Source organism: Semicossyphus pulcher, unplaced genomic scaffold, assembly GCF_022749685.1.
Source record: "Semicossyphus pulcher isolate SPU_LCO1_2020_fin unplaced genomic scaffold, fSemPul1.0.p SCAF_18, whole genome shotgun sequence".
NCBI lineage: Eukaryota > Metazoa > Chordata > Actinopteri > Labriformes > Labridae > Semicossyphus > Semicossyphus pulcher.
Window position 1 is genome coordinate 18078021 of NW_027211691.1, and position 26440 is coordinate 18104460.

Below are 26440 nucleotides of genomic sequence, written 5' to 3' on the forward strand. Positions count from 1 at the left end.
TCTGTTTCAGAGACACTTAAGTATTCAGCAGACGTCCTGACTTCAGGGACCAGGCTAAGAGTCTAATAGCTCAGAGAGCAGCAGCGTGACGTGTTCTGTTACCTCTAACAGATACCGACCGTTACATCTCACAGACGACGACGTGACTGCAAAAAACGATCCTACAAATATCACAGCAGGGCTCGATTCCAAATGTGAGTGAAATCACGGCCAAGATTCATGACTTCCAGTCACGACAAAGTCTGAAGTAAACCGATGATATGGAAACATGCCAACATGGCAGCTCGTTTAGACTTTGAATGAGTCACAGATTCTTATTTTACAGCTTAAATATGCAGGGGGGCGATCATTTCACTTGTTTCTTGTGGTTGATTCAAGCACAACTCATGAAAACGCTCTTAAAGACAAGAAAAAGTGAATAAAATTTGCTCTTTTGGCAGATTTCTTTCAGGGAGGTGAAGATTTCAGGCTCCATCGAGCACAAAATGGCTCGTTAAGACGGATATTTTTAAGATAAAGTGCGCCATACAGACTCCAAGTGGCTCTTAGTTGAATTAAAAAGCTCTGTGTAAAACATGGAGGGCAATCTTTAGCTCTATATTTGGCTCATTCCTAATGTATCATTAAAAGACAGTCGTGGTGGAGGAGCAGCATATTGTTGAAGAAGACTGAGGTCAGATCATTGTAGTGTGATGGCTCTGTGTAGTGATTAAATATTGATATAAAATACACTTTTTGCCTGCAGTATATGCTCCTCCTGGGACTTCTTACTCGGCTGCAGGCACTGACTGATGCTTACGTTGATACAAAGCTAAAATTAGCCGTCTCACCTCAGTTTGACTCAGGAATCTTTCTATTGTTATCACATCTAAACTCCAATCAACCCCGCTCGAATCAGAGCCGTTCTTGGACTTGTTATCGTGCGGTTATGCTCTATCTTTCATTCCTAACAAAAGTAAACTGGTCAAGGCCTCTCTCCGGGGCCGGCAGGAGTTATCGTTACCATTTTAAAAGAGCGTCTTTAATCGCTTCCTTCCTTTTCTAAATAAGCTAGTCTCCTTGAAAACATTATGAATCAAAACACCAGATGTTCCCAGGCACTGCAGTAATTTGCAGCCCAAACATACCCAAGTTTGAGCGTGTGTTGGAGCGTTCGATGATGGCGTGCTTGCTGGGATTGTTCAGGACCGAGCGTTTGGCAAGAGAGATGTCCGCCGTGACGCGAGTGATTGATATTCTGAAACGAGGGAGAACAAAAGGACAGGGTTAACCAGAGAGAATCAGTTAGATATAAAACACAAACATTTCTTATTGCTGTCTATAAGAGCAAAACAAAGGAGAAGCAAACTGCTGCAAAAAGGACAAATGAGAGCACAACCTGAGAGTTAACACAAAAGGAAAATAGGTGAAGATCCTTTGTTAGTTACTTAAACAAAGCTCGATCTCGGATCCCGTCAGCTGTAGTCTGACGATGATACAGCCTCTGGGGACAAAGGTGAACATGTCGGGTGTGTAGCCAACGGTTACAGCAGTAAGAGTTTTCCCTGTGATTTACTTTAAAGTGACAATCTCGAAGATTTTCATTTATAAATGTCTGTTAAGTCATTATCTGTCGCTGAATGAGGTAACACAATGGTGATTGAGCCTATGGCCCACTGACGAAAGCCTTTGCATTTGCAGAATTACAGACTGGGTGTCTGTGGCAACTTTCACGGAGAAAATCACAAGCGGCGGCCAGTTAGTGACGCGTTTTCTACCACCCAGCAGTGGTTGGTCTGCCAGAGAGGGTAGGCGGAGCTAAGCGGCTGCTTTTCTGCTTTTCTTACAACTTCAAAAATAAGTGAAAATCCGAAGAAAAAGAAACAAATTCAACACTCAGATGAAGGCAAACAGTCTGAAAAGGAAAGCGACCGTCAGCCAGGAAAATCAAGAGTTACAACCGGAGCCAACCGTGGACGTCTGGATATGTAGGAAATGTACTCCAGCAGTTACCGTTTATCGCCAGAAGGTGCCGCCCAAGAGAACGAAACTGAAATCTTCGAGATTATATCTTTAATTAACGGGTCTTACCTTCGCAGAAATTTCAACATCATGATGCAGATTAGTAAAAAGTCAAAATGAAGCTTTGTCAGGTCTGTCCTCAAGAGGAGAAGAAGACTACTTTTAAAATGCTTGTGTGTTGAACGGAGGGCAGATCGATCATTTCTGATGCATTCGAGGAAGTCGGGAAATCTGAACGCTGAGCAGCTTTCGTGACACTGAGTCAAGGGAATTTAGAAGTTGGATTGAACGGATTGTTAGCTGTTAGCATGCAGATGTCTGTTTATAGAGATTAATAAGAAGCTAAATCATCGTCAGATAGCCGCTGATGGGAGCCGTGATGTCATAATGGCGCATTACGTTCTGCCTCCTTTTTCCTGCATACGCCGCAGCCGGCTGATACGTGATTGGTCAATATTACTCGGATGACGAGCCTAGTACAGACAGAAACCAGAACACTTGCCTACAGGAAATCGACATCCCAGCATACAGACTCAACATTTCTATGTAGAATCTGTATATAGAGATTAAACAATGCTAAAAGAAGGGTTAGGTATTAACACTATTCAGTGGAGCTGCTGGTGGTCTGATTGGATCTCAAAGTTGTGTAACTTTATGAATAACTCTGCTTCAGATGCCTGGATGGACTCAACACTGAGTGAGGAGAATCCTGCTCGGCTCTAGGACCCATTATGGCCTATTAAGGACATGGAGAGCGCCTATTTAAAGCAGCAGCAGCACACATCTCCAGGCCAAACAAACTTGTTACACACTCCCTCGGCTAACCTCGGGGGACAGATAAATACCGGCCGATAGAGTCAGAGAGGGAGAGGAGGAATGAGGAAGGAAGCGGGATGAGAGCTTGTTTTTGAAAGGTCACACTGAACTTACCTCCCCTCGAATCTGTGTTTCAAAAAGTCAAAGAGTGCTTTTTGCATCATGTCTGTTACCTGTGGAGGGAAATGTAAAGATATTAGCAGTTAAACAGGACACACTTTTTCCTGATAGTGGTAAAAGTAGCACAGCTTTGTTGTACCTCGTAGCCCTTCAGTGATGGTCCAACCAGAACCACGGGCCGCATGGAAGGCACAACGTCGTACGGAGGAATGTGTTCCGCCTTCAGAGAGGAGAGGAGGAAAAACGGTTGCACTAATTTATGGAGACAAAGTTAACAGCCACCATCACAAATCACTTGAGAGGTTAGAAAAACAATGAACGAGACACTTTAAAAGCACTGGAACATCGAGAACCATGAAACGGGACGTCTCGGCCGGCCAAACAAAACACACGGCAGCTGTGATTCGACTGAAAGGAGATTACAGTAAACTACAATATTTAATGACGGATTACTGAGATAAGAAAAGCCTCTCGTTTCATGGTTCTGATGTCACCGCATAAAAAGCAAAACGACGTAACAGGAAAGGTTAGTGGGAAAAAACTGTATCTCTACAGAAGCTACAACTGAAAAACTTTGGATGCAGGGAGAAAAACTTGCTGTAATGACAAAGTGAGAGCTCAGTTTGTGCAACAGCCTCAGTCACACATCAAATCACAGACAATGTCAAGTTTTTAGTGCCACAGAAATCCTTTGCATGTGACCTTACATAAAACTGATTCCAATGAGTTTTACCTGGATACATAAATTACTTAAAGTGGTAGCACCTGTGCCGATAATTGCGGGGGCACACTTCCCAGATATCCGGACAGTGTCGCATGTGTGACGTCCACGGTTGGCTCCGGTTCTAACTCTTGATTTTCCTCGCTGGCGGTCACTTTCCTTTTTAGACTGTTTGCTTCATCTGAGCGTCGAGTTTGTTTCTTTTTCTTTGGATTTTCACTTCTTGTTGAAGTTGTATCTGTAGTCATCCATCTTTTCTTTGTTTGTTCAGCCATAGTAGATTACTGTTTACTCGCAACACTTGCAGAGAGCGGAAAAGCAGCCGCTTAGCTCTGCCTACCCTCTCTGGCAGACCAACCACTGCTGGGTGATGGAAGCGCGTCACTAACTGGGCACCGCTTGTGATTTTTTCTGCGAAAGTCACCACAGACACCCAGTCTGTAATAATGAATGCAAGGGCTTTCATAAGTGGGCCATAGGCTCAGTCACCATAGTGTTACCTCATTCGGCGATAGATAGAGACTCAACAGACATTTATTTACATGAAAATCTTTGAGATTATCACCTTAAAGCTCCTGTGACGAGTTTTTTGCTGGTTATGAAACAGACTGAAATAAATAGTGACGCATCGATATGACCTACAAAAGCAAGCAACAGCAGTAGTGACTAGATTGATTACTTCTTTATAGATATTTTTAATGCCTGTAACTGCTGCCGCGGGGTAGGTGTCAGACGAGGAGATTAACAGCAGGTGGGCGGAACAGCCTTTGTTTACATTTTTCACGGCAAAGATTGTCGATGAGTGATGTGTTTACAGGATAAAAGAAAGCAGGAGGAGATTTTTCACCAGAAAACACAACTTACACGTGTACGGGACAAGATCAGCAAAGAGATGAGAGGTACTTCTTTGTCCACAGGGGGCACGTAACTGAAGTTTCTTAACCATCAACAAGAGATTTTATTCTCCTGGTGTTTTTACAGTTTGTGCAACATTCAGATATTTTTATTCTGAGTAACAGACACATCTCATTTTTAGTTTGTTTTTTTTTGTTCACTGCTTGTACGTTCTTTCAGGAAGTGCTCTCCTGTCTGAGTCTGACAGCGAGGCGCTGAACCTGATGCTCCTGTGAGTCCCAGACGTCTGCCAGAGCAGCGTGTTTGAAGGATGTGTGATATGTCGTCACAGTAAAGCAATATCAGTGCGTGTTTTCTGTTGGAGAGCAGACAGCTAGGAAACAGAGAGGGCGGACTACTTTAAAGGAACTGATTTTGTATTTTTAAACTCTCCCTTTAGTTTTCTTTATGTTCAGGCTCTTCTCTTACTCCGTGTGAGCTTTCTGATGAGTATTTGACCCTGTTTCATGTTTCGGTCTATCACCCTCTCTTCCTCTTTCTCTCCAGTTGCAAACATTTTCTTTCTGTCTAACATTTGCTGTCGTCATCGGGCTTCCCCTGGGACGTTGTGGGAACTCGTGCACACTGCTTCTGACTAACATGAGGGGTTTCATGTGACAGTGTGGCTCTGCAGATACTTGTGGTTGTGTTTTAAGATGGATTCTTTGAATAATGTTGGTATAATTATGGGAAACTTTGAGTGACTATAATAAGACAATAAAATATGAATGTATAAGCATTAAAAAAAAACATCATTTCAAATTAATTATTTTTATAGATGTTTAAGGAGATTTTGATAATTATAGTCCTTTGAACATCAATATGATGATGTTAAAGGGCTCAGGCCTACAAACACCAGTTATTGCTGCTGTCACTGATTAATAAAAAGTTTAGTTTTAATCATAATTGTTGTTAAAACATGAAGCAAAAAATGTACCTAATAATGAGCGGTACCAATGACGGTAATACCCCCCGTGACGGGCGCTGCCATCTTGTGACAGTGACGTCATTTGGAGCCAGAGCTGTGCAGCAGAGATCGACGAAGTCGGCATATTTAACGACAGAACAGCTTCTTGTGTTGGTCTGAAGCAGACTTTCACAGATGTGGACACTTCAATGACTGTAGTGATTGTTTTAGTTACGTCTCCTCTCACCGTTCCTCCTCTACTCTGCTAATCCGGAACAGATCGGCTGCAGGGTCCGTATTCGCCAACAGAGCTGTCAATCATCCTATTTACAGCATCAAATAACTAATTGAAAATAAACTTGTCAGAAAAAATTAACTCTTCGATGTAAATCAGGATGATAAGAACTAACTATAATGACAGAAACCATGTTTGAGAAACATTTCAAAGTTTGACTCATGTCTCATCTGTTAACATGGAGGAGGCGACCTATACTGCAGCCAGTCAGCAGAGGGTGCTCAAAATGTTTTTGCTTCACTTTTCGGGAGCTGTCAGGTCGTCCATCTTTTTATACAGTCTGTGGACGGTACTCATGAATTTGGCGATAACCTCCTTCTTATTTTAGAAGATAACACGTTCCTGTCTGTCTATTAAAGTATAAGCTGCAGCCAGCAGTAGGCTTAGCTTAGCATAAAGACTAGGATCAGGGAGAAGCAGCTTCTAGCTCTGTCGAAAGGAAGCAAAATCTGCCTCTAAAGTGCGCTTACTAACACAATACATGTCTCTATACATGTTTTATGTGTAGAAATGGTTTTGTGCTGGAATATTTCTTGTCCTGGAGCATTGATTTTCTGGTGGCTCAGTTTCTGTATGAATTAAACTAAACGAGATACAACATATAAATAAGTGCACTTAAGAGGTGCTGGACAAGGCGCTTTATATGGGAGTAACATCGATCTCCTCATCTGACTTTCAGCAGGAGAGCTAACACGTATATTTCAAAAAATGTTGAACGATTCCTTTAAAGTACAAATAAAAGAAGATCCAGCTTTATTAAAAAGCTGTTTCACACTGAGCTCTCACTCAATCGGGATCACAAGTTCCCAAACACATTAATACAAACACAACAGAGAGGATTGCAGGAGCGGTGAGCGGGGTGAGAGGTCAGCGCAGAGCTGAATCTCTGCAGAGGGATCATACGGAGGGTTAAGACCAAAGAGGCCATCCCCAAACCCTGCTGAGCCAAACTTACCGACTTCTGCTTCTGCTTAGCTGCGGTGAGACGGAAGAGGAGAGAGAGAGAGGTTAAGAACAGGGCGTGCATGCTAACAAACAGGGTGAGGACCAGGACGGTGGTGTACACAGGACGGACGCTGAGTGAGGCAGAGCAGCCAGAGGCGTTTAGTCTGAGCCGTGCGGACTGACAGAGAAGAAGAGAGGAGCGGGGGTAAGTCCAGAGTTTACCTTCTTAAAGAAGGGCATTCGTTTTTCTTTTGCTAGGGGTGACATGACAGTGTTTGGACTGGCTTTAGGGGAGCGCAGGTTGACTGGAAGCTCATTGTCCTCGGGGTCTAAGTCTGTGGCGTCTATATCAATGGCTACGCACAGACAGACAAGGGCACCGTCACACAGGTGAACAAGGAGGTCACAGGTTACACTGACAGGGGCACAGAATGTATACTTCTACACAGACACAGTTATACTGAACATGTACAGGTACAATTATGGCCAATAAAATGTGAACTTTGTTTTGACAGATATAGATCTTAACGTCAACTTTATTTGAGTGTTTAAAAGTTGGTTTAAAAGATCAAAGAATCAATGAAATGTAAAGTCTAAAAGTTTCCTTCTTACCAGAGGAAGGAGGAGTAGATTTCCGAGAGTTAGGAACCACTTCACCTAAACTAGAGGATGAGTTTGCTCCCAATTTACTGTAAAGAGAAAAAGGAATGTGAGATCAACAGCCACCAACTTATTTGTTTTTCAGCGTACTTTGACGTAAGATGAAGCTTTTTACCTGGAGTGGAATTTTCCCTGTTTGACTCTCTGCTCCTGGAGGATGCGAGTGTTTTCTATCTTCACTGGGCTGGGGATGAAACCGATTTCACAGCCTTCCTTCACCAGGCGTCCTATCCACCAGTCGTTGTTGAATTTCTACACAGAACAATTAGACGTTTATCTTCTCTTCTCCAGATCATCATCTGCTTATAACTATGACCTTTTTTATTGGAAAGGTAACCGCTCACCTCTTTGACGTGGAGGAAGTCTTTAGCCTCAAAGGAGATGGCCATGCCAGGCACGGGGACATCGTCGTCGTGATTCGGGCTGTAGTTGACATTTGTGCGAACAGCAAATGCAACTGGTTTGGTCTGAACAAAAGAGGGAGATAAATAGTTTGAGCAAAAGATATTAAATGACTGTTAAATGGCAAAATACCCATATAGAGTGGAGACCTGCTCCTTTAAATGGTTAGAGTCTTGATGTTTTTATCAGTGTTAATTTGGTTAATGAAAATCACGATGATAAATGTTCATCAACGACCTTTTTGTCCATGACGAAGACGAGCTAAAAATAGATCTTTGATAATAAAAGATGATTTATATGTTTTATTTTCGTTAACGAGACGGGACTAAAACGTTACTGGTGCGCTTTGGACATTTAAAATCTATGATATTTTCCCCTCAGTGCCTCTAATCTGTCAGTCAAAATACAAGCAATGCATTCCTGTAACTGGTTGAAGTGGCTGAGGGGTGTGCAGATCCCCCTGAGTCCGACCCAGCCATACAGGTGATGAATTCTCAAAGCGGCAGCTTGACAACAACGCACGCAAAAAATGAACAGGTATCAGGAAGGCACTTTCTCTTTTAAACCAGGCTTTCTGCTTCAGGCTCTGTGTGCGCTCACAGAATAAAAAGGCGTTTTATGTCTCATTTGACGCTTGTTCTGCATAAAAAGGAGCGACCACCGTCGCTGTTTCGTCATTGTTTTGATGACTTGCGACTTGACCTGACAAAAAATAAATGACTTGAGACTTGACTTGACTTGAGGCAAGATGACTCGGATGAAGTTTGAATGTTAGCTGTTAAATATAAAATGACATAATTCAATGTTGTCATGTTTCTAACTATGAAGTATGTATGCAGCGCAAACTGAGAATCATGATTGGATGACTCAAAAAGCTCCCTGGTATGTGAACTCCTCGCTATGGCAACACGGAACATCGAAGCCTCATCAGTCGTACTCGTTACTACTCAATACGGTCTCAGAGCAGACCATCATCATGGCTGCGTCTGTGCCAAGATAATACAGATACAATTCAGTGTCATACTTTTAGAACAAGTTATATAAATTGGCCAATAATATCATTATTAGACGGGCTGCTATCACCTTGTCTTTTCTCTTTATAAAGACTGGATACTACAGGTAAGAGTGCTGTATGTTGGATGAAAAAAAGTGACTTGACTTGCCTTAACTAAAGAATCGACTTGACTTGACTTGCCCAAGGGAAAATGACTCGAGACTTACTTGGGACTTGAGCAAAGACGACTTGTTCACAACACAGGTAAAACCCGACACTGCTGCTGCAAATGAGGCAAGAGAGGAACGTGCGGTATGTGTTACTGTAACTGCACCGCTTCATTCTGTGGCTTTACATGCAGAACGTTACCGTCCAAAAGGTTCCACATACACAGGAAATAATTGATGAAAGGACGGTGCTTTACAGCAGACTGAACCTGTATCAGGCTAATTGAATTAGTTTAAAGAGAGAAAGCTCACTGGGTAAAGTGACTAAAATGTGACTAAAACTAATAAACATTTTCATCTTAAGACTAAATATAAAAAAGCTGCCAAAATGAACACTTTTTTACGCCCTGTTGTCGTGCTGTCACGCTCGTCTCTGTACAAAGTGTTCAAAGGCACAAGCAGCCTCTCTCTCTCAACGATCTGGCTGCTGCTCCGTCTCTCCGCTACGGAGCTAAAACACTTTACAACTCAGAGCAGTGCAACATGTAAGTGTTGATAGCAATCACCACTTTGACACCGCTAGTAAAACAGGACTCTCCTTGTCTCGCGCTAACTCACGAGCAGCACAAACAGCACTTGTGTAAAAGGCTCGTAAATCAATCCCACAATCGCTACAATAGCTGAATCAATACGAGCCCTTCTATCGCGTCGCTGCTGACCTTCCTCTTTGGCACAAACCGTCCATTGAGATAATGACTACAGCTAATGAAATGTTTCCCAATCTCCTGCGAGGAATGATACAACCAGCAAACACATAGAAGAGAGCAACTTCCTGCTTTTCCAGACATATTTTTGCACAAGCAAATCTCCTCTGCCCATAATGACGCATTACATTTGCTACAAAAGGGATTTGAATGAGATTAAATAAGGTCACGTCATGTAAAAATGTAATGGGAGAACCATGTGCTCGCAGACAAAACCCTCCACATGTAAAACTCTGCAGGAATAGAATTTACCCACGTAAGACAAACATCCCTTTAGGAATTACATAAAAGCTTTTGGACATAATCTCGGAGCCAGCCTCAACAGTTGGCAGCGTGGTCATGCCCTCAACCAGATTACATTTGCTCTGCCTTTGACTGTGTGACAAGCGTGACAGGAGGCAACTGAAAAGCCCAAACGAACGCACGGGGATGTGACTTAGAGTAATCTCCCGGCGTAGACTCGCACGCTAAATATTTACCTGCAGATGAAAGAGAGCAAGACGAGGGGGGAAGGGGTGTGTAATATTCAGCTGGAAGCCAAACTGAGCCCTCGAGATCAGAGCTTTGTGTCTGAGATCCAACGAGAGTAACAGCATCAGTCAGAGAGATGCCTTTAAAGTGCACTCAGATCTGGCTGCTTTCATCGCAGTCATCTGACTAAATGTATTTCCCTTTAGCAACCTTTAAAATATACCAACAGGGGGACAAGCTAATTTCCAGTACTGCTAACAACCTTGAGTACACAGACTTTAACAAACAGTATAATCACTTTTAAAAGCTGTGATGAGGGCCGCCGGTTGAGCTCAGCGGTTAAATCGCGCAACCCACGTACAGAGGCTCCTCGATGCAGCGGCCCCCGGGCTCAACACACATCCTCGGCCCTTTGCCGCATGTCGTCCCAATTCTCTCTTCCCCCGTTTCCAACACTATCCACTGTCCTCTTTCTAAATCAAATCATAAAAGACCAAATAAATAATGTTACAAAAAAAGCAGTAATGACACATGTTCATAAGTTGAGTCCTCTCGCATTTTTCAGTTGAATCTCGACACATAATGAACGTGTTTAAGGTACTTTAAAGGGGGCATTATGCTCATTTCAAGCTTCATATTTCACTCTGCGATACCTGTGGAGTAGCTTAGCATAATTTACAGTTAAAAAAACTATTTTTCTTACACTGGTGCTCTGTGCAGGCCCTCATACAGCCTCTGCTTGAAACGACTCAATTAGCTCTGTCTCTTTAAGAAACCCCGCCCCTACAAGCCCACTTTCTTCTGATTGGCCAGCTCTCCGAAGCCTGCCGTGGGGCAGAACTCAGTGTATGAGCCGTGTTACAGAGTTGTCGGCAAAGACTAAACTTCACTATTTCGATTTGAAATGAACGTCTGGTGCTCTCGTCCTTTGGAAAAGTAAACACTGATGTCTTTCCTTCACAGCCAAAGAAACACTTTCTCCGAGACATTCTGAACCAGCTTGACGAGCAGAGCTGTTGAGCAGAGGGTAGAGTGAAAAAAAAATTCCGAGGCAGACTGAGCTGCTGGGTGGGCGTGTCCTTGAACTGTGCCAGGGGCAGGAAGTTCTGCTGTGTCTCGGGCAGATGCCCAAATATAGAGTTCCTCCACTTTGTGACGTCACAAAGTGAAGCATCTGGAGAAGACTGTCTCAAAGCAAGCAGCCTGCAGACTGAGACTTACTCCAACATACTTTTACATACAGATTTGAAACTTCACCCACGTTTTGTCTGGAAATCCGACATTGTAACATTCTATATATGTGAAACAGCTTAATACCCCCTCTTTAAGATACCTCATTACACACAGAGTGATGCAGCACGGCAGCCTGTAAACTTAACAGAGTCCAGAGAAGAGCCTCCTCTTGACCTGGTGATTAAAACCTGTAAAAACACTGATTAAAGCTGCTTTTTAGAAACACTTTTAATAGACAGGGGATGTCAGGAGGGGCTACAAGCCGAGGCGCCGCTAGCTTGTTTCTAGGCTCTTAGCTTGTTTTTGGGTCAGCATTACTTTAGTGTCGATCAATCACAGGGAGCTTCGTGACAAAATGAACAAAAGTAGACAGGTTAATGGCAGCGGCTGTGCTGTAAAATCAGCAACACTGACATTTACAATGACTATTTTACAACTTAATCCTAAAGGAGGAGAGCATTAGCATTTTTTAAAGTGATGTTGCTACCTTTTTCATTTTTACCACTTTTTTTTTAGGTGCTAAATGTTCTGCTTTGGTTTTCCAGCCTGATTTACGGTTTCGGCTCACTCTCTCGGCTCTAACTGCATAGTTTTTCGCCGTAGCATGCGGCTGTTTATTGTACAAAGTGGAGCAGTGAGCGGTTTACATCCCTCAGGAGGTGGTTGAGAACAAAACAGAGCTAAAAGCAAGTGAATATTTGGTTTACATTCATCAAATGGACACATGCACGACTGTAATGAACGCTAATGTTGCTCTGTGTCTCCTTGATGTAACTGTTTGCTAACAAGTTTGCCCCCTACTGGCCAAAAATTCAACACCTGCCGGTTTTAATACTCGATATGTTGTAGATTAAAATAACATTTGTCATGCAGCTCTTTCCCTTTCACCTTCAACCTTCAACAATTGCACAGGAGAGTGGGACTGATTGGATTTTCAAGGATCTGGATGGTACTAGAGATCTTTCAGCAGCGCTTGGCGAGGCTGGGGATTCATCAGCGGCTTACAGGCGAGGGGGGGGGGGCTCCTTCATTGTGACTCACTGTCCACTCGAGCCTCATTGAAATACAACAGGTGTGAAGTGACCATAATGAAATATGAGGGATTATGGAAATAATACATTAGTGAAATCCTCCTGGAATCATTTTCCTCATGCGGACAGCAATGTAAATATTCCATAGAGTGATGATTGTATGCCGTGTGTGTGTGTGTGTGTGTGTGACTCTCCACTGAGATCATCCAATCCCATGTGTGCAGAGCCAGGGCTCTTGGAGGACAGAGCGTCCTTGGCGTTTGCATGCATTGAGTCACATGGCCGCATGAAGGTAAGAGGTCCATTAGTACACGTATGTACGGAGCACTTTCTCGCTCGTCTCATGGACCGCTGCCTCTTTCCTCCCTCCCAGCTGCTCTGCTCGCCTTTATCCATCATGGCCGCCTGGCAGGTGAAGCTCTCTACATGCTTAATGACATTTTACAGACCTGTGGGCAATCACGCAGACATACATGTCCTACATGCCGGCTTGTATCACAGGTGACAGCGGGAATGAACATAACAGCGCCCTAAACACTGCTGTACGGTATCGCTACGTCTCCTGACCGGGCCAACGCTGCTCGATTTGTTATAACGTAAGACAGGCCTTCATTATGGATGCCATATCGACTGCAGTGAGGGAGGGAGAAGGACAGAGGCGGAGGGTTAGAGACCCGGTAGGAGCATGGGAGGAGGGGAAAATTCGAGGGAGAAAGGGTGAAGAAAGGGAAAGGAGATGGACAGAAGGATAGAGAAGATGTAGTGTAATAAAAAGGAAGTAGACAGTAAGAGGAGACACGTTCACAGAGATCAGAGAGAAAGGAGAGATAACCAGCTCCAGAGCAGCCCTGTCTGTAACTGGGAACCCTGGGAGGCAGCGTCTCGGACCACAGCCAATTAAAACCTCACGACGCGCGTCACAATATCTCATCACATCATGAATATTTCAGGAGAGTCTCTTCTGGCCTGTATTTACTTTGACTGAGTGAACACCTGCTCCTGCTGCTGCAGATCTGCCATGCTACGTACCACAGCCTCTACATTTAGAGCACACACAGGATCTCACGCTATAAATCAAGACCCCCCCCACACACTCATTGTTTCACCTTGAATGTTGTGGATCGATTTGAAATGAATTCTCTTTAGCTCAGCGCGCTGGCCTCAGGCTGTACTGAGAGCCAGTTAAATGCATTATTATGCGGTAAGAAGGGAGCCGTAACCTTCATTAATCTAGCGTGGGAAGATATTTCTAGAATTATATAAGGTTGCTTTAGTTTACTGTTAGTAATGATGGCTGTTTACATCCATATTAAGCCAATGCAGCTTCCAGTTATTGTTTTTTTGGGGGGCCTGGAGAGTGTAGTCGGATAGAGATTATGTTTTGCTTTTAATCATGCATTAAGTCTTACGTCCATTAAATGTTTTGTAATACGAGTGCACTAATTAACCAGTCAGATCACATTTTTTCCCACGTGTTTACACACACGCTACCATCCTGGTTTCTGACGTAAATGGACACTGGTCCTAAAAGTATGAAAGCAATAAGTCCAGCAACTGTATTTGCAGAAGAAGAAGAAGAAGACATCTGCAGAAGTTTACACGCCCTGAAAGGAAACCACAATTGCTCACAACACAAATATAATAATTTGTATTGTGAGTAAAGAATTGCCCCGTGTTTTCCTTCAGAAAAGTATAAATAGAAACAGAGTTTGGACTAAGGATAGACATCGTTAGACTCCAGAAATACAGTATTGTGCTTCCATAAAATAAATGACAGATTGGGAGAAAAAGACACATTGGCTAAGTTTTCCCAAATTTTGTTACTTTTATGGGTCAAATTTCAAAAACCACGAGTCCTACACTTTCCAAACTGCAACTAAGCTCCCTCTCTTTAAATAAGAGGAATGTGTTCACCCTTTTAACTCTACATATCCAATTTTTCATTGAAAATCTTTAGTTTCCAGGCCGTAGCTGGTGCCACTGTTTTGTAGAGACCGATAAATCTGTCTGCAGATATCAAGCCAATATGGGCCTGTCCCAGATATCAGTATCAGTGTATAATTCCGATATGCTCCAATATGAATTTTTTCCCATATTATTTTATGCAGAAAACAATGCCTGGGGTCATTAAGAAATGGTTTCATCACTTAACCCATTTTCAAACATGCACTCATATAATTTTAACACTAATGCAGGACACAGCCATTACATCCAAAGGCTCCCGAATCTCTTCATCTCTCCAATTTGCAGACATCTCAGCTATTATCAGCTTGTAAATGATCCTTCTTCCTCAACCTCGGATATTTTTAATCATCCTGTTATGTGCCGCTCTTCTGGTTTCGCAGCAGTTGCATGTTATATATGTCATCACCCCGCCCTCTCACTCGTGGTGCATGTTCCTGACTATTACCTGCTGCGTTCACACATCGGATCACCCCTACTTCTTGGAGATGGGGTTGTCTGCGGCCTGTAAGACCATTCAAGTTACGCCCCCCTGAAGCTGATCAAAACACACAACCACGTGAGATGTCAAAGCGGGAAGGCAGAGCAGCCTGGAGGGAGGATTGAGAGAACACTGAGCTTGCTTTATGTTTGGCCGTTTCTGACTATTAATTAATATAACACACGTTTTGTTGCACCTAGCATGGAGACTGATGATGAAGGTGGAGGGAGTTGGCAAAGCAGTATGGGGAAAAAAGACAGAAAGAGCAAGAGCAATTCATCGCAGGAGTCAGGCAAAGGGAGGAAGCAGCAGGGACATTCAAAGATGATGAGGATGGAAGGGAAGCAGCCAGAGGAGTTTAAACTTGAATGGTCTTGCAGGCCGCAGACGGACTCTATTGACATCTTGCGGATAATTGATTAGGAGGCTGGCAGGAAAAAAAGTCTGCTTAAAGTCAGGGTGAAACATTCAGCTGTCTGCGTTCACACATGCAGCCCACACGGACAATGTCGGGATATTTTCAGGAGTGCAGCGCATGTGTGAACGGGGCTTAAGTTTGTCCAGCAGTGTGCACTTCAACTTCGTGATTAACAATACTCTCAGTGTGCAGATGTAACAGAGCATCACAGCTTAGCAGACAGTAGGAAGCACAAGATTTTAGGGATGTCATAGTCGATACCAATACCAGTGAAATTCCACGATTTTCGATGCCTAATTCGATACCACGGTAAAAAAGTTAAAACACACAGAATTTATTATTATTGACTGTATTTTTATTCAAATATTTGCTTTATTAGTAGTTTTAATTCTGTATTATAAGCTGTTTAGAGCAAGTGTTGTGTTCTCTCGAATATCTATTTAATATTGCTGTGAAAACATCTTCAAACAATTGGATAATGTTCAAATTTGTCGCCAAAAACTACATTTTACAAGATTGCATTTGAACATATCGCGATAACATTGTAAGTTACCTTCGCCTAATACTCATTTGTACTGAATGGAGCTTGAACGCATCATAATGTAACTCAATGCAACCTCCGATGTCTAGCTGTTAGCTCCGTTGTTTAGCCAAGCAGGACTGTGCTGTCTACCAGCTGCCAACAGCTTACGTTACTAGCGCTCCTCCTTCCGATTTCAACACGGATTTGTTGTTTCCAATGTAACGTTATGAGGGGAAAATAGTGACCGGACGGCGGTAGTCTCGAGCTCTTCCCCGGCATTTACGGTGCATAAATGTGTACCGTCGTGTTTTCAGAATTTTGGCATCGACTTGGTACTAAAGTGTCCGTGACATCCCTACAAGATTTGGTTAATAATCTATGATACCTTTACATTTTTATTAAAAACGTTAGATGTTAGTAATTTGCTTAAGAAAGCCGCCTTCTTCTCTCAAAAATCCCCGTATTTGTCAGGCTGACTACTCTCGCTAATTATTTAGTTTAGTTTAATTTATTTAGTGTAAGATTGATGGTGTGTTTTTATAGCGTGAGATCCTGTGTGCAGGAGCTGTTACATGAATTGTGTTGCCAATGCCAAGTTTATTAGGGCGAAGGAAAAACTTGCACATGATATTACTGGTATTAACTCTATTCCCATTCCTTACAAATATCAGCGGTATGTTGGGGAAGTCATTGTGAATCACTTCTCATAAAAGCTCACAGTCACAGAGTCTGTACTTCCTCTGACCCCGGCTCGCTCCCTCTCTGGTGGCCAGACCGCTGAGAGGCTATTTTTACTGGTCATTTGTCATGTAAACTGCCAACAGGGGTGATCCATGCCAGGTTATCTATAAAGCCAACTTATCTTTTTAATTAGTGAGCGAGAGAGGGTGGCTCTGGAAAATAACAACATAGATCTGCTGGAATGATCCGTCACTGCCAGCCAGGAGCAACCCCGAGTCGCAGCGCAAGGAGGAAAATGTCTGCGAGAACGGATGGATGGCCAAAAGCTCAGAGCTCACAGCTAATGAGCGCTAGCTGCTATAGACATTAAACACACAGGGAAAGACAATAAACCAATTTTTCAGGCGCTTGCTTGAACAAATATGCAGAAAAATGGACGACAATGGGCAATCAAACGAGCCGTAAAGCAGGAAGGGAACAGATTGTGCACAGAGGATAGACAAATTATTTCAAAGATCAAAGGCGTAAATCAGCGAATTGAGTGATTCTGTGGAAACGAGCCCTGATTGCAATTCCTGTCGCGCAAAGGAAAGCCTGCTCTGCCGTCCGTGTGTGTTTGTTTACATGCTGCTAATTGTGGCCCAGAGCAGAGCGGAGCAGGGGAAGCTCGGCTCTGATAAACACAAGGCTGAGGCCTCCGAGGCCCCCTAACCCCTCACATCACGAGCCCCTGACAGGCCGTCCTTCATCTCAGGAACCACCTGAAAGCAGATCTAATGTCCTGCTTCTCTCATAGTCACCTGCTCAGTCAGTTACCCAGGATTAATACAACGCCATTTCACTGTCCCAGAGTGTTGGAAGTCAGAGATAAGACATTACAGCAACTTTGCGAAGAATGATCAGACCTAGAGCCCATTTCTCTCAAGACGCCCCGCCTCCCACTGTCTCCTTACCCGACTGAGAAAATGTTTCTAACAAACTTGTCATCGTAAAAAAAAAAAGAAAATAAATGAGACCAAAAAGGAAGCAGACGCAGCGTTTCATTTTCCAATAACAAACTAACCAGTGTAAAGTTTATATTACCATTTGAGTGATGTTTGACATCATCAATCCAAGCATAATAAACCACATTTTGTCTGTGCAAACACTCTTCTACTCTTGTGGGGACCTCACAGACATCATGCATTCTCTTGCCCCTCATGCTAACCATCACAACAATGTGCCTAAACCACTCTAGCTTCACAGGTAAATGTGCCCTGAAGAGTTTTCTCTTATACAAAGAAAAAAAGTGAATGTACATTTCGCCGAATAACATTGCTTGTAAACATTAAATCCTGACAAAGATGTTACGTTCAGCATTTTCTGATGTGTACTTATTTTTGCACACGTCACAGCCTGGCTGACAAGGGATGGGTCACGAATTTCAAACATTTATAAACAATCGAAAAGTTCACGTGATTATAATCTAATAATAATAAAATATTGTTATATTTTATATTTTGGGCTGACTGCCGGGGTCAGCTCTACACACGGGTCTGTATGTGACTGAGTGAGTGAGTGACGGTACTTTCAGAGCTGTAGAGAGAGAGAGTTGCGACATCGCAATGGCGGATCATGGAGCATTTTGGACCTCCACTGACGCGACTCTCTGTCTATACGGCTCTGGATACTTTGTTCGGGGAGGCTGCTCCTCCGCTGCTAGGTCCGCAGCTCGCACCTGCTTTCAAAAACGTTGTCATCGGCCTCATGAGGACAGTCCTTGTAACACATTGCCCACAAAAGCGCACATTGACCTGATGCAGTCAGCCACATTCTAGTTTTTGACCTAGTCACTACCGCCAGACGGTGGCTGTAGCGCACCTGAAAGCTGTTTATTAACCTCCATTAAATAACAAAAGAAGAAGAAAGCATTCGTGCCTGGTATCGGTAAAGCAGGTGTGGTGCTGTGAGATTCTTCTGGAGACTTCTGGCGCCGTCTCAGAGTTCAGTAGTCAAAAAAATAAAGTGCAAGCTTTGAAACTGGCGCATAATAAATCTAAAACACTGTGTATTGTCTAAATAGTATTATCGTTGCACCGTATATTTTACCCCGTGCTTTGTATGAGTTTTTGCGGTACATGCTTCGACATGAAAATAAAACCAAGTTAGGAATAAGTAAATCGTTCTCTCTCTCTCCTTATGTCAGCTTGAGATGCCCATCCCTAATGCTGCCCGGACAGCTGTGACACATGGTAGCTGTCATTTAAACAAGGGCGGGCACTATACTAGATGCTAGTTTTTAGCTAGCCGCTACAGCCTGTCGTCATCCACATGCTCAGAAAGTGATCGTCTGTCTCAGTGTCTATTATTATACTGGGTTTCTTTGTTGCAATAATAAAAAACATGTATTAGCTCCAATGAGAACATCCTTCGCTCAGTTACAGTCGCCATTGTTTAAACCTTCAATAGTTCAACACCCTGCCAACCAGCATTGCGTGGGGGTAAACGCTGAGTGGCACAGACATACCAAACACATTATAAATAGTTCTTGGTTGCTATATCAGCGGTCAATTGCTCCTCAGGGCAACCTTTAACTCTAAAATAACCCATTGAAAACTAAAACTTTTGTAACTCTATGTGATAAAACTTAAACTATCCTGACAAGTATAAAAGTATAAATAAAAGCGTAAGATCACACACACATGTTGGTCCCTCTTCTCTTCCCTCCGTGACCCCATCTGACCCCTGTAGAAAATGTTCCTGTCTCACCCGTCTGGGGCTTAAAAAGCTCCTATTTCAGTAGGTAAGAACAGGACGCTGTGACCTCAGGTGACCTCAGTGCTGCGTTTTGATACCAACCTTGGCCTTGTCGAGCTGTGCCTGAGCCTGTCGCTCTGCCTCTCTGCGCACTGCCTCCTTATCCTCCTCCAGGGACACATCGGAGTCTGATGGACGGCTGGTGTAGGAGTCGGCCGAACCCTGCGGAGACACAAACACAAACACACTCTCAACTCTGTCCGTTTGGTTTACCCGTTTAAAAATGACAGGTGTCAGGGAAGGCGCCGGGCCTCACAGCATCTTGAGGACTTAATTTGCTTTGCGCTGCCCTCGCTCTTCAAAGAAACACTCAGCTTTGAAGTCGAGCGCCTGATGTGCAACTTACAAATATGCAACACGCCCACACAGGCTGGAGTATTAAGCTCTGATCCCTCAAATAAATCTCTGTTGATTTCATGAAATGATGAATACAGAGGCTGTGCTCAATAAAACGTAATCCAACTAACGCTGTTACATCTTGAGGAAATCACAAGAGCTGACTGAAAGTTATGGACACTTCCTCTTTTCCTGCGACAGGATGCCAAAGGACACAAACAGACTTCGATAAAATAACATCAACAGCAGCTCGTCTTCTATCCTTAGCTCTCAGTCAGCTGCTCGCAGATCTGTTGTGATCCTTCTGTGACAAACACAGCGGGAAACTTTGATGAACGCCAGACCAGTATGGATCTGTGTGAGACACGGCTGCTGCAGATCTATGCAGGCGGGCTTAAACTCATACCAACACACACAAAAGGTATTACCTTATATACTCTCCTTCCTGAGTGCACTGCATTGGTACATATCACCACGCAGACACGTACATTGAAACTACATGAAAACAGCACATAAATAATTGGTAAAGGTTATACACGCGCGCTATAAAGTGATCGTTTGACAATGTTTTTTAGAGGAAAACAGCAGATTCAACAAAAACAGCTGAAGCTGAAAAGAAAAAGTTTTTTTTGATTAACTTGGTAACCTGAGTAACGGATGGGAAGCACGTAATACTGACGATTTATTTTGTGGCTTAGACCAAAGTTACAACTTACACACTGCGCTCTGCCTTTTTCGGAAGGTAAGTAGAAAAGAGTTAGAGGGGAAAAACAGGATGCAAAGAAAATGAAAAATCTTGGCTTTCCATATATATTTCTATTCATGTAACATTATGATTTTCTAATTAATACATATTTGAAATTGGCGCCATAGCTGTGGAGAAAGTTGTACATACAGCTCGTGGTTTCGCCCATTCTACATTCCTACAACACCCAGCGTGCATTGCGGCCCTCCCTCCGAAAGGAACGGCCCAGCGAGAGCGGTACAGAATCTGAAATATGACGAGAATATACCGGTGGATCGTCTAAAAAAATCTTCGGTCTGCAGTCTACATTAGCGAGCTCCATGGCCCTCCCTCCGCCAGATGACGCATTTTGCGTCGTCTGGCGGAGGTTTTCCAGGGCCCATTGGAGAAGCGGATAGCCTCCTCCAAACGCACAGAGCCAAATTGCATTTTTTTCCCACCATAATGGCATTAGCTCCTCATAATAGCATGATAGGACTGAGGTTGAAAATAGGCAAACTGGCCCTTTAAACTAATCGCCTCATGAATTAAACAAGCCAAGACTGCGATGACTGGAAGTCTGCTAAGATAGGCTAGTTAGCCAGACAGTTAGCATGACTGGTTTAGCTGTCTTTATTGAAACTGACAGGGACCCTGGGTATTCAGAAGGTTCCTAACCTAAAAGTAATTAAGAGGCGGCAATCACATGAGCTGTTTGAATTCACTACATGGTAAGGAAAGGACCTTTAATGCTTCCTTTCTTGTCTCCTTTAGCATAGGAAACACTGAACTGTATTTTACAAGGCAAGAAGATTTAGAAGTGACACACCAGGTTGAACGAGAGAAACTTTTCTTAAAGTTCAACTATTTTGTTTCATTTTTTCCTTTCCTTTTTCAGGTTCATCTTAACGTATATCACACACACTACATAGACTGCAGGTTGGTGCTGTTCAACGAGTGATTTCAGCGGTTTGATAACACTGCTGATGGCTGAAATGCATCTGTTGTTTTTGTCCACAATGAATAAAGACTATTTATCTGAGAGTGAAGAGTTCTGTTTGTTTGTCGTTTAAAGTGCTTCACACACGACTGACAAGCCAATTATAAGACAGACTCTCTTGCTTTTAACATATTTAGCTGTGTGCCTCAATATGTATTATTTCTATGCACTCAAAAATGTATAAACATAAACAATTTATATCATTTATATCGATATAAGTAAAACATCTAACTGGAATAAAATGAAATACTGACTTAAAATGTCCAAAGAGGAGAGGAAAAGTTCTAGAATTTAATTCTTGGATGTTGGAGCAGGTAGAAAACATTCGCACACACACTACAGAAAAATGTCCCAGCACTAAATATCACTTCCAGTTAAGAATCAATCAAGGTCCCAGAATTAAAACTGTGAGCCTTATCCTTACCTGCACGCTACTACGCCACCCACACAAGGTCTTTCATTCATCTCACTGCACCATTACACTCTGCTGTCTGAGTTAAAAATAGCCTCCCTCACTGTGAGCCTGATCAGAATTACCCACATCACATACATACAGAGCAGGATCTCCCATCTCTCCACTTACGCGACCTGTCTTCTGCACAGAGACGACACGAAGCGGACAGAATACAAGGTTATTCATATTAATGTCGTCCTTCTTACATGATGTATGGCTCCTGTGTCTTTCATTGTCCCCCTTTTGTACCTGATATGAATAACTCATTACCTGAAAGCAAGCTCATTAACTATCCATGTCCTGCTTTTGCTGCCATCGCAATCAGGGTCGTATTAATCTTCCTGTTGCTTTCAAAAGCATCCAAACAAGCATCCAAGTGTCTCATGCTGCACTCCCACATTCAGATTTGAAATAACAAGCTCTAAATTGGCGTCTTGTTTCACGTCAGCCTCTACATTTAGCCTTGAATATACCTGACCGGGTCCACTGATGCCGTCAGGTCACGTCTAACGATGGGGCGTGATCGTGAGCGCCATCCCAGTGGGTCAGAGGGAGGTGATGTGGAGCTCTGCCCAGAATCTGACAGCCATAACTGATAACAACACCCAGCTTCCCATCATCACCAGACAATGCACAAGTGTGCCACGCTGACCCCAACGCCACTGACTGATGGATGAACACGAGACACACACACACACGCTGCACACACACACCATGTAAACATACTCAAAATGTGCTTACACAGGCATCAGAGCTCTTGACGCGACCTCCCTTGGCTCGTTTCAGCAGGCGGATCCAGGTGGCCTTCATCAGCCACACTGGTCATTCAGTGTCCTGAGCCACTGCCCCCCCCTGCTGCTGCTGCTGCTGCTACAACTCCACCTGACTGCACCGCTGTGGTCACCTTTCCACCAGCGCTGCCCCGGCTACAGGTACATTCAACACTGTGGCAACATCCACAGCTGGTTGCTGCTACACCTTGGCTGTAAATGCTGCCTTCATCCCTGGATGAAGAGAAATCTTTGGAGTGAGCGCTCCTTGTTTTGCTGCAGCTCCAGTTAGCTCCGCCGCTATCTGTAGAGCCGCAGCTCCTCCTGCTCCTCCTGATGCTGCTGCCGTTGCCGAAGACGGGGAATCCACAGGAGCTCTCTGCCCCGCGCATAATCTCAGCAGCTCTCTCCCTCTCTGCTCCAGTCTCCTTGATAGCCGGAGTGCTCGGGCTGCCGCCGCTGCAGGTGCTGGGGCTGACTCCCAGAATGAGTCAGGTGGCAGTGATGCTCCTCATTCAAGCTTTGGCTCCATCCTCGTTTCTCCAACAATCTACATGGAGTCCCGGTGCGGGGCTGCCGGTGATCATCGCTCCTCCCGATGCTAATGAAGCTGCCGCGTTCAGGTGCTGCGAGCTCGCTCTGCTCTCCCTCTCCGTGTCTCAGCCTGTCAGTGTTTGTCCTGCAGACTCCTTCTGTGATTGTGCCGCTCTATCTTCGTCTCTACCCACCCCTCCTTCTCCTCCTCCTCTGTCACTCCCCTCCTTTTTTTTTTCCTCCTCAGTTACCCCTCACAGTCAGTCCATCTGCTTGTAGTGTCTCTGCAGTGATCAGTGCTGGGCAGTACATGTGCTATATGGATACTGTTTATGAGTGGACAGTGCATGTTTTGTTCGTTAGATTCATCCTGATATGAGCTGTTTATAGCTGTTAGATAAGAAGTGAGGTACATGGCCATCTTCTCAAGAGGTGGACGGCTTGCTTACGAGAGAAAGCTGAATATAAATCTGCTCATTTTAAGCATCATTTATCATATTATTAACGAGGGCTGCGACATATCGTTTAACACTCACAATTGCGATGTGCATTAGTCACATCACAGGGCGGATTAACTTGAACATGTCAAGCTGCTACTTTATTGTTGCTCGGTGCAAAACAGAAAACTGTCCAGTTTCTCATTTTCCATCACAAATCTACTAGAAAAGTCCGTCTGATATCACACGAGTGCAGCTCTGCGGAGTGAAGATACCGCTGAGCTGCAGAGTCTGCGCGTCACCTGCCTGTAAACTGTAAACAAGCATGGGACGCCGCTGCCGTCGCAGATCACGTCGGCGGGATGATCGAGGCCGATGCGCATAAACGGAGCGTTCACTGAGGGGAAGTTGCCGTGGCGCGTTTACATTTGGCGGCTACACCTGCAGCGCACACACGGCGTGAGGTTGTGTGCCGTCAAGAAGTTGGAGACATGAGCTTTCGTCACCAGGCTGATCACACGGCTAAAACATATTTAGTTAACACAGTTAGAAATGATATGACATGGTGATGACAGACCGTGTAAGTAGCACAACTGCAGCCAACCAGTCTGTTTGTATTTCTCTTAGAAAGAACGTGTCGCTCCACCTGAACGCTCTCTACTTTTTCACGTGGGTGTCAGAGTCTTTGAACCAAGTGTGTAAGGAGAGGGGTTTTGTTTTGTTAGAAGAAAATAGTCCCAAATAATAAGTATGATTGTTAATTGTTTATATTGCAATGACAGTTTTTTATCGTGCAGCCCAGTTATTGACTCGCACAACTTTTCCTTTCATGTCGTCCTTGGAAACTAAAAATAATTCATAAGCATCATTAGGGAAACCACAGAAACAAGACAAGTGAAAGTGAAGCTATTTTACTAACATCATCTAGAGCATGAACTGGATGTTTTTCTCAATGGAAACGAGCAAAATGCTCAATTACATTTTTGCTGCTGAATTAAACAAAAAAAACCTGAATAAATTTGTAAATATCATCTCTTTGGTTTTTTAAGGGAAAAGAATGAAGCATAAGCTGGAACCACCTTCTTGTATGTGGGTCTCTTTTCTGTCTTACGTCACAAATGCACAATTTAATCTGCAATTAACTATTAAAGTTATGAGCAGGTTGACATGTCAAGACAAGTTAAAATAAATAAGAGGTCATATGGGACACTGGTTTGGTTCGGTTGGTGGAGCAGGCGCCCCATGTGCAAAGGCTACAGCCCTCGACGCACTGATTGCGGGTTTGTCTCCCGGTCTGCCAATCATTTGGTGCACGCCATCCCCCTCTCAACGCTTCCTGCCTCTTCTATAAATAAAGACAAAAGCCAAAAAATCTAAAAAAAGAAAAGAAATAAGAGGATATTCTGTATATTTTATGTTTGTAGACATAATTCCTTCCTCACTCTGGTCTCAGCGTTGGGGATTCTGAGGTGGAAGCTGCTCTAAATCCTCGCCCATCAGATCAGCCTCAGAGTGAGCCGAGCACCACAAAGCCACACAGGAGAAAAAGAGAATAATTACAGTGTTAATTAAAAACTTCCCGTCCGCATAAAAGAGAAAAACCCTGCAGAAGAATAACTCAAAACGTTCAATCTTTTCTTTTTTACTGCGCTGCTGACGCATGTTGCTCCTCCGTCTGACCCGTCACGAGGTCGTGTGAGGTCAGGGGAGTCGGTGGGGTCGGCCTGTGGGAGCAGCGGTTGAAGCGGTCCCCCTGGTTTATGTCCAGCAGTGATTCCCTGAGGAGCACTAACTGTAGATCAAAGGATGCTTAATCAGCAGTACTTATCATAGCTAATCAATGACACGCCTTCATCTACTCAGGGTCTTTCCAGTAAGACATGCGCGCGCAGAAATGACACTTTTAACATAAAAGGAAGGCTGAGGGAGGGTGATATGATTTTAGCTCTGATGAGGAAGCGATTACTGACGGACGGGACAAGAAAAACGAAGATCCAATCGAACTCCTTGCCCTTCCTTTTTCAAGGAATGGTGCGATGGTCACATATGTTTCAATACGGCGACTTGACATTAGCCTCAAGAGGGCACAGATGCTCTGAACGTGAGAGCCGCGGAGCTGTGAAGGCTGCACTCCAACGGCAACGCTGACAAAGACTCACAGAGACAGAACGAGCCTCGGGCTGCCCGACTTGACCGACCTCTAGACCCCGCTGCTGCACCGATACTGGCAGCACCGTGTCACCCACACACAGGCCGCTAATAATAATCTAACAGCAGCGTGATGCTGTTTGATCCACGAGGAGAGGGGCTGTTTTTGGAGGTGTACCAAGCTGAATAAGATTCAAAGGGAATTTGGTGTCTCGCACAGATCATCTATTTACAGGATGCAAAGGGTTGATATCAGACTGTTCAATAAAACCCTGCATTACATTTGATGGCTGTGGTTTTTTTTAGACATGCGACATGGCTCCGGGGAAGGCTGTCAACAGATTTGGCTCACACTGAAATGTCTTCAGAACTATTGGATGGATTACCATGAAATTTGGTGCATTCTGAGCAACTCGCTGTCCTCAGCCAATGCAAATGACGCTGGTGATTCTTGTAGCAAATCCAGCACTTGTTCTCTGAAATATCTCAACATCTACTAAATGGACTGGCACAGAATTTGGTGCCGATTTTCCCAAAGATGTATCCTAATGGAGTTGGTGTTGTGGGCTGGGGTTTTAACGCTCAAGCCCCTTTTACACTGCCAGTTCGAGTCGGGACTGTTACGCCTCTGTTACGTCTGTAACGTAAAACGCACGGAGGCGGGATGGTGGAGCGAAGTCGTTCCACCTCTGAGCCTGCAGCAAAGGTAGCAACAGAGGCGTAACAGTGTCAATAGCCATTTTTACACTGTGGTT

The 26440-nt window shown here is 43.9% G+C and overlaps 1 protein-coding gene across 5 annotated transcripts in view; it reads right to left on the reverse strand.

The window, feature by feature from the left end:
* Positions 1-26440, reverse strand: part of cacnb2a (calcium channel, voltage-dependent, beta 2a) — an 83315-nt gene that overhangs the window by 10291 nt on the left and 46584 nt on the right. For 2 of the 5 annotated variants that reach the window (XM_069667488.1, XM_069667491.1), the window contains 8 exons: positions 19325-19444; positions 7704-7826; positions 7475-7611; positions 7312-7388; positions 6922-7055; positions 3077-3157; positions 2932-2990; positions 1128-1237 (listed from right to left, as the gene is read on the reverse strand). In XM_069667488.1, coding sequence (XP_069523589.1) covers positions 1128-1237; positions 2932-2990; positions 3077-3157; positions 6922-7055; positions 7312-7388; positions 7475-7611; positions 7704-7826; positions 19325-19444 — 841 coding nt within the window. Of the gene's footprint in view, positions 1-1127; positions 1238-2931; positions 2991-3076; positions 3158-6709; positions 6730-6921; positions 7056-7311; positions 7389-7474; positions 7612-7703; positions 7827-19324; positions 19445-22537; positions 22652-26440 lie in introns of those variants that run through there. The other 3 variants (XM_069667489.1, XM_069667492.1, XM_069667490.1) reach the window with 3 other exon arrangements.